At 56.6% G+C, this 8193-nt stretch overlaps 2 protein-coding genes across 2 annotated transcripts; both read right to left on the bottom strand.

Annotated features, from left to right (window-relative positions):
- Positions 1-483: 483 nt before the first annotated feature.
- LOC135405911 (feather beta keratin-like) lies at positions 484-825 on the bottom strand. Its single transcript, XM_064640454.1, has one exon. The coding sequence runs from the start codon at positions 823-825 to the stop codon at positions 484-486; it is 342 nt and encodes a 113-aa protein (XP_064496524.1).
- A 3444-nt stretch (positions 826-4269) lies between these two features.
- LOC135414885 (feather keratin B-4-like) lies at positions 4270-4783 on the bottom strand. Its single transcript, XM_064656226.1, has one exon. It carries the CDS (start codon positions 4781-4783, stop codon positions 4445-4447), a length of 339 nt encoding a protein of 112 aa, XP_064512296.1. The 3' UTR covers positions 4270-4444.
- Between the last annotated feature and the right edge of the window lie 3410 nt (positions 4784-8193).

The following is an 8193-nucleotide window of genomic DNA, read 5'->3' as shown; positions in this document are numbered from 1 at the left end:
GTGGGATGCAGAGTAGAGCCTTGGGGATGATGAAGGGCTGGAGCTCCTGGTGTCCATGGAGACTGAAGCCAGCCCAGGCTGGGAGTTTGTGTGCGAGGTGTGGGTGGTGTGTCCAAGGCTGTGTTTGGGCAAGGGAAGAGTTTGTGTCCCATTGTGGAAGGCCCTTCTGTACCAGTCTCTGTTGAGGCTTGTGAAATATTTCCTAGGAGAGAGCTGGTCCCTTTCCCACCCATCCGATGGCATCTGCTGCCTGAGCTCTGTGGCAAATGAAATTCTAAGAGTCTTGGAGGAAGAAAGGATGAGGAGGCATGTCATGTTTTGCTGCAGGAGAACTTTATTGAGAGAAAGAGTGAAAGGGCAGAGAAGACAGTGGAAGGGAGAAGGTCTGAGGTGCAGTAGGGCAACCATCAGCTGAGGTACTTGTGTTGTAGCAGATTTTGGCAGAGCCGGAGCTTGTGGTGTGAGGGAAGTTGTGGAGGGCCCTCAGCAGGTGGAGCATCCCAGGCCTCCCAAGCCAGAGCAGCCCAGGCCTCCCAGGCCGTAGCCAAAGCCACGGCCATAGCCCAGGCCGTAGCCTCCGGCCCCAAAGCCGCCGGAGATGGGCTGTCCCTGGACGTTGAGCTCCGTGCCCAGGGCAGCCCCTGCGGTGGATCCGACGAAGGAGCTCTGGGGGAAGGAGGTCATGATGGGCCCTATGAAGGTGACGCGGACGGGGGAGGGCTGGATGAGGACGGTGGAGTCCTGGCACTGCCTGACACAGGGCTCGTTGCAGCTGTTGGCCAGCGGGGTGGGTCCGCAGGGGCGGCAGAGGTCGTAGCAGGCCATGGGTGTGGTGTGGAGGGGCCCTGGGAGGGCAGGCAAGAGAAGGTGAGAGAAGGTGAGAGCAGAGAGGGGTGTGAGGCAGGTGGGGGCGGTGGGGGTGCTCGGGGCGGTGTTGCAGGAGGGCTGGTCAGTGGGGAGGCTGGTGTGGGGCTGTGGGGAGGCGTGAGGGCTGCTGAGGCTGGGTCCGAGCGTGCTGGCCGAGAGGGGCCAGGGGGGCGGTGTGGCAGGAGCAGGAGGGGGTTGTGAGGGGCTGGAGGCTCACCTGGTGGTGGGCAGAGAAGGCAGGAGAAGGCTTGAGGAGAAGCGTGGCAGGGAGAGAGGCGCTGGGCCGGCTTTTATGCTGCTCCCGCAGGGGCGGCACAGCCTTGGCCCAGCCCTTGGGGCATTTCTCAGGCAGCAGCTCTTGCCTGGCCCAGCCTGGTGAGTCCTGAGCTGGGCGCTGTTTTCTGTCCCCACCTCTGCAATGTCATGTCCTGCCCTTGAGGCCGTGTCCATCTGACCTCGGCGGCAACTTTTGAGATTGAGCTGTAATTGGGAGGATTTGCATGGGAAGTGCATTTCAGGGAGGTTTGTAAACCTGAGTGAAGCTTTGGAGGCAGAGGTGTCATTAGTGAGGTTACCTCATTGCACTCGTCTGCTGTGGTTTGTGGTTCCCTTGTGCAGAGTGTACTCTCTTCTGTGTAACTGGATGTAAATAAATCATTTTACTGCACCCAGGAATGCTGAGGAAGCTGCTTTTTGTTCCTGGGAGGTCACTCTCCTGTGACCTGGAAAGGTCATGGTGCCTGGGAGCGCTTCCTGATGGCTGAAGGAGAGCTCATTCTCCCCCTGTCTTGAACAGGAATGAGAGGGATGATCTGGAAAACTCAAGGTTGGTCAGGGTGAGCTCCTACCCACTGTTATGCTCCATTTGGATCTTCCAAAGTCGACAAGCAGCAGATTCTGTCATTTAAACAATGTTTCTTCAGCTCATGAATAATCCAGTGACCAAACAGCAAACTCAGGCTGGATAATTTTTTTGCCCAGGCTGGTCTATGACCTTAATTTACATATTCAGCATTTTTATCATAAGGTTTTTTTGAACCTGTAAGTTTTGATATCTTGCAGCTCTGAGCCAAACCCAGTAAGGTCAGTGGGCTCCTCTTTACACCTCTGCCATGGTATGGGTGTTCCTGTAGGATCCGAAGAAGTGTGAAAGCCTCAGCAGTGCAGCTGCTGCTTCAGGATCTGCTTCAGGAACTGTTTTGGGGGAGCTGATGTTCTGAACCTTCCAGGTTGGAGCTTTGGTCTTACACCATTTCCACCCTTCCTGTATTCTGACCACACTGCCAGGGGCAAAGAAGAGCCTTCAAGAGAGGGCAATTTGCAGGGGACAGTGGCTGCACAATGGCCTTTGGCTCTTGCTGGCCACTTGTCCTGCTTGCAGAGCATGGAGCAAAGTGTGGGAGAGAAGTGGCGCTGCCCTGGAGCCCTGGGGCCCAGCGCTGGGGATGGGTCAGCAGGCAGATGGAGCCCCAGTCACTGTTCCCCTTGGAGCTCTGTCATCCCCCAGGGCTTCCCCCACTGCTGCCTGTGCTGCTCCTGCACAGCTGGACAATTGTCTTGTCCAGGAGGGTGCAGTGAGGGACAGGAGCATCAACCTGACTAAAAGCCCAACAAACTGCATCCACCACATTCCCTTCATGCCTGAGTGGAGGGGCATAAACACAGAAGGATATGAAATGAGGCAGGAGAGACTTTCCCTTAGTGAGCCCCCCCTGACTGTTCCTGAGGGTTGCATTGTCCTTTCAAAGCCTTCCAGTTCCACCCTGTAGGATCTTCTGGCCAATTTTGCAGGTGCTGCGGATAGAGGGACAGGTTTGCAGTTGCCTGCATCTTCCCTGAGTGCCTTTGCTAAGTGGGGCTGAGTTGGGCTGGTTGCAGCCTGCCAGGAGCTGTGCTGAGTGCCAGCAGCTGCCAAAATGCAGGGGAGCTGAGTGTGCTGAGGGTTGTCCCCCAGGGCAGCAGAGGTGTTGGGGAGGAAGAGGAGGGGAGGCAGGAAGGGGATGTGTGTCTGGGCGTTGCTGGGGCTGCAGGGCCTGGCAGGCAAGAGGCATCTGGGCCAGTGCAGGGCTGGGCTGGGGGTGCCAGGGAGTGCGGGGGTCTCAGGGATCCCCCCAGAGAGGGGGGTTGTGTCACTGGGTGTGCAATAGTCCATGGGGAAAGGTGGGGTGAAGCCTGGAGTGCTGAGGGAGGGACCTGATTTTCCAGCACTGCACAGAGATGAATCTGATGGAATTCAGCAGGGAAAGGCCAAGTCCTGTTTCTGCAGAGGACTCTTCCTTGTGGCACCAGTGGCTGGGGAACAATTAGACAGAAAGCAACCCAGCAGAGATGGACCTTGTGGTAATGGTGGAGAACCAAAGGATCCTGGACTGAGTGACTCAAGAGCAGTGTAGGGCCACAGGGGTTTTGAAGGGGTGCAGGAGCTTTTCACAAGTGGAGGGGGTGAGAGAGTTGGGAACACTTAGTCAGGAGTCAAAAATGTGCCCTGGGTCATCTTAGATGTGTATGAATCCGTGATGGCAGGAACGAAGGGAAGGGAGCCTGGCTCTTGAGAGTCCTGCCCAGTAGCAGAAGAGGTGGCCATGAGCACAAGTGAAAATGAATGGAATTCCATGGGCAAAGAAGGCAGTTTGAGGGTGTTCATAGTGTGGAAGAGGTTGTGGAGTCTCCATCCTGAGAGATCTAAAACTGAACTGGCCACGGCACTAGAAATCCTGCTCTCTCTGGCTCTGCTTGTGAAGAGGGGTGAAGCACTTGCTCTCCGGAGTTTTTGCCAAACTGAATGATCTTGTAACTCTGTTTGCTGGAGGGTTTGAGAGTCCTGCTGTGGAAGAGAGTTTGTGCAGTGTGTGTTGAAATAGAGAGACTTTGGCAGAGGGGTGTGCAGGTGAGCCTTGTTGTGTGGAAGCCTTTTGTGCAGGTGATGGGTTTGTGCATTATTTTGGAAGGCCCCCCACCCTGTGTCAGTCTATGTGTTAGTGCTGGTGGCACAATTGTTAAGAAAGGCCTTGTGACCCTTTTCCACCCACCCCAATGGCCTCATGAGCCTTGGCATTGTACTCCTTAAGAGTGTAAGAGCATGGGAAGAAAAAATTAAGAGAAGACATCAGAGGCTTTGATGCAGGAGAACTTTATTGAGACTAAAGAGTAAAAAGGCAGAAGCAACCAGGGGAAGGGATCCGGTCTGAGGTGCAAGCAGAGCGACCATCAGCTGAGGTCCCTCCATTGCAGGAGATTCTTGGAGAGCCCTGAGATCTTGCTGCTCCCCTTGTTGGGAGCAGCCCAGCAGAGGTAGCCAATGGTGTGTGGCTTGTGAGAAGGTGTTTGCAGCAGAGGGGACTGGCCAGAGCCAAAGGTGCACTGGAGAGAAGGGAAGGGGGAGAACAGGAGAAGGGAGCTGGGCCATGTTTGCAGGCAGTACAGGCTGGCCCCTTGGCTGCTTCCTTGCTTGGAGCCCTGAGAGCAGGAGCTGGAAGTGCTGAGCCCATTGGTCAGCCTTGGGGTGGAGATGAATCCCTGTTCCATGTGGTGACTTCCAGGTCCTGGGTGGTTGTTGTTTGGGCAGTTGTTTGGGGCCTCAGCAGATGCCAGAGCAGCCCCTGTTGGCGTAGCAGCCCAGGCCTCCCAGGCCGTAGTCAAAGCCACGGCCATAGCCCAGGCCGTAGCCTCCGGCCCCAAAGCCGCCGGAGATGGGCTGTCCCTGGACGTTGAGCTCCGTGCCCAGGGCAGCCCCTGCGGTGGATCCAACGAAGGAGCTCTGGGGGAAGGAGGTCATGATGGGTCCTGGGAAGGTGACGCGGACGGGGGAGGGCTGGATGAGGACGGTGGAGTCCTGGCACTGCCTGACACAGGGCTCGTTGCAGCTGTTGGCCAGCGGGGTGGGTCCGCAGGGGCGGCAGCGGTCGTAGCAGGCCATGGGTGTGGTGTGGAGGGGCCCTGGGAGGGCAGGCAAGAGAAGGTGAGAGAAGGTGAGAGCAGAGAGGGGTGTGAGGCAGGTGGGGGCAGTGGGGGTGCTCGGGGCGGTGTTGCAGGAGGGCTGGTCAGTGGGGAGGCTGGTGTGGGGCTGTGGGGAGGCATGAGGGCTGCTGAGGCTGGGTCCGAGCGTGCTGGCCGAGAGGGGCCAAGGGGGTGGTGTGTCAGGAGCAGGAGGGGGTTGTGAGGGGCTGGAGGCTCACCTGGTGGTGGGCAGAGAAGGCAGGAGAAGGCTTGAGGAGAAGCGTGGCAGGGAGAGAGGCGCTGGGCCGGCTTTTATGCTGCTCCCGCAGGGGCGGCACAGCCTTGGCCCAGCCCTGTCAGCTGGCGGCAGCTTTGAGGAGTTGGGATTTGGGAGGGTTGGATTGTTGGATGTTTGTCAGAGAGGGCTGAACAAAGAATTAGAGCCCAGGAGAGGTGTGATGTCATTAGTACGGTGATTCTGTGGTTCTCGTGTGCTGTGGTTTGTGGGTGCTTTGTGCTGACTGGGCCCCTTCTTCTGTATGACTGGGTGTCCCTCAGTCATTGTGTCGCAACCAGGAATGCTGAGGGAGTCATTTGATGTCCTGGGGAGGTCACTCTCCATCAACTTGGAAAGGTCATAGTCCTTCGGAGCAATTCTTGAGGGATGAAAGAGAACTCATCCCCTGCAATTGTGATTGAGATGAAGAGAGAGGATCTGGAAGCCTTGCGGCTCTTCAGGCTGAATTCAGGCTGGTCCGGTTCCATTCCTATGGTCCACTTGGATTTCTGAAATTTTCATGACCAGGTACTTGGTCATTTAAATTTCATCTCTTGACCTTCTGAAGAAATACAATAAAAAAAGACCCAGTGGGGCTCCATCCCTTTCTGCCCAGGCTGCTCTGTGACGCCAATTCCCTTCTTCCGCATTCAAGCCAGGAGGTTTCCTAACTTTGGACCGGTAAGTTGTAACATCCTGTACCTGAGAATAAAAAATTATAATTCCTAGTGATTGTTCAATGGGCTCCTCTCTCCTCTTGTGTCATGGTGCGGACATTGCTTTGTGGAATTCTGTGATTCCATGTCCTGCCCTCGAGGCCGTGACCATCTGACCTTGGCAGCAGCTTTTAATTGTGAGTATTAGAGGGCAAAATCTGGTGTTGTTGGTGCGTGTCAGGGAGGGCTGAAGATGTAAGCAAAGCTTTGGAAAGGTGGGGTGTGATGAGTGAGGTGCCCCCGTGTCCCTGGTGTGCTGTGGTTTGGGGTTGTTTTGTGAGGAGGGGCCCCAAAGCATCCCAGCCCTGTCAGGCTGCTCTGGAGATTCACATGTGTTGCCCCTTCCCTCCCCTTCCATTCCTCTCCCCTTTGCTTCCACCTGGCTGAGCCTGACACTGGAACTGACTTTTCCTGCTGACTGTGCTCTCTGGGGGTTTTGGTGCCCCTCCTGCTTTGAAGGTTTTGATAGCTGGGGCCTTTTGGGCCCTGTCCTGGGCTGAGTGGCAGGGAGCGAGGTCCCTGCTCTGGGCATCTTTTCTGTCTGAGGGGCAGCAAGAGGATTTGGAGGTGTCCAGGGTTGTTGGACACAAGCATTGCGTGATGCCAGAGAGTGCAAACAAGGCTGGGCTGTGTCAGTGCCCAGTGTGGTGGGGTGAGAAGTGTGTGCAGGGCTGGGCCCAGAGCCTTGGGCTGAGTGTGCCAAAGTGCAGATGGGAACAAGTGTGCAGTGCTGTAGCCCAGGAGCTGCATCCATTGGGCCAAGACTGCAAAGATGAGTGGTGATGGCCATGGCTACGTCCTGGAGTTGAGCAAGGGCAGGGGCAAAGTCCTGTTTGTGGGGAGGGGTCAGCCCAGGCAGGAAGAATGGCTGGGGGTCAATTTGATCAATGCTTTTCATAAAATTCCTCTCTAATCAGATTAAGTCTTGGTGGTTTTTCTGGAGAGCACATGGCTCAGGATGTGGCCATCGTTCAGTATGGGAAAAGGGGCCAGAAATCTGCAGGTCAGGATTGGGAAAGGTGTGATGAAGTAGTGGGAGGTGACTCCTGCTGTCCCCTGAGCACTGGTGAGCTCTCATATGAGGTGCTGGGGACACTTCTGGAATCCCCAGTGGAAGAAGCTCATGGATTTAGTGGATGAAATGCAGTGCAGGGCCATCATGGTACTGAGGAGGCAGGAGCATCTTTGATAGAGAAGCTGAGAGAGCTGGGACTGGCAGGAGACAGGGCTGGCCAGGGGAGTGTCCTGAGTGTGTGTGAATCCCTGCTGGCAGGGACTGAAGTGGAGGGAGCCCAGCTCTTGTCAGCAGAACACACGGGCAGGACAAGGGGCCCTGGACACAAGGGAAACAGATGGAATTGCATGGCCAAAGAAGACAAGCCTTGTTGTGTGTGAGGGAGGTGAGAGAGTGGCAGAGGAGGTGGAGTCTGTGTGCCTGGAGCTGTAACGCTGAACTGGCCATGGTCCTGGCCAAGCTGCTCTTGCGGGGTTGGTTTGAGCAGGAGGGTTGAAGCACTTGCACTGCATCCTGGCCAAGTGGCTGATGTTGTGTCTGTGCTGGGCAGGTTGAAGAGTCATGGTGGGGAAGAGAGTTTGTGCAGTGTGTGCTGGCGCAGAGAGACTTTGCAGAGGCGTGTGCAGGAGAGCCTTGTTGTGTGGAAGCCTTTGGTGTGGCAGGTGATGGGTTTGTGCCATGTTGTGGCAGGGCCCCTCCACCCCTGTTCCATTGCCCGTCTGTGTTAGTGCTGGTGACAGATTTGCTAAGAAAGGTGTTGTGGCCTTTTTCCAGATTCTCACTGGCTGTAGAGCCCTGGCCTTGTGCCGAGTAAAGATGTAAAAAGCATTGGAATCAAAAAAGGGGAGGCCTGAGAGACTTTGGTGCAGGAGAATTTTATTGCGTCAAAGGAGTGAAGAGACAGGGGCAGGGAGTAGGATGGGCGAGGTGTGAGGTGCAAGTAGGGCGACCATCAGCCGAGGTGCTTTGCTTGCAGGAGATATTGGTGCAAGAGTGAGAAGGGCAGGTCCAGCGGGTGCCAGCTGTGGTGGCAAGAACCTTCAGCAAATGCCGGAGCAGCCCAGGCCTGCCAGGCCAGAGCAGCCCAGGCCTCCCAGGCCGTAGCCAAAGCCACGGCCATAGCCCAGGCCGTAGCCTCCGGCCCCAAAGCCGCCGGAGATGGGCTGTCCCTGGACGTTGAGCTCCGTGCCCAGGGCAGCCCCTGCGGTGGATCCAACGAAGGAGCTCTGGGGGAAGGAGGTCATGATGGGCCCTGGGAAGGTGACGCGGACGGGGGAGGGCTGGATGAGGACGGTGGAGTCCTGGCACTGCCTGACACAGGGCTCGTTGCAGCTGTTGGCCAGCGGGGTGGGTCCGCAGGGGCGGCAGAGGTCGTAGCAGGC

The sequence above is a fragment of the Pseudopipra pipra genome, chromosome 1 (genome assembly GCF_036250125.1).
Source record: "Pseudopipra pipra isolate bDixPip1 chromosome 1, bDixPip1.hap1, whole genome shotgun sequence".
Lineage (NCBI taxonomy): Eukaryota > Metazoa > Chordata > Aves > Passeriformes > Pipridae > Pseudopipra > Pseudopipra pipra.
The sequence above is the reverse complement of the archived record's forward strand: the minus strand, read 5'-3'. Positions and strand labels throughout refer to the sequence as shown.

Excerpts from the sequence above, each read along its gene's own strand:
- LOC135405911 (XM_064640454.1), bottom strand. The coding sequence starts at position 825 with ATGGCCTGCTACGACCTCTGCCGCCCCTGCGGACCCACCCCGCTGGCC.
- LOC135414885 (XM_064656226.1), bottom strand. The coding sequence starts at position 4,783 with ATGGCCTGCTACGACCGCTGCCGCCCCTGCGGACCCACCCCGCTGGCC.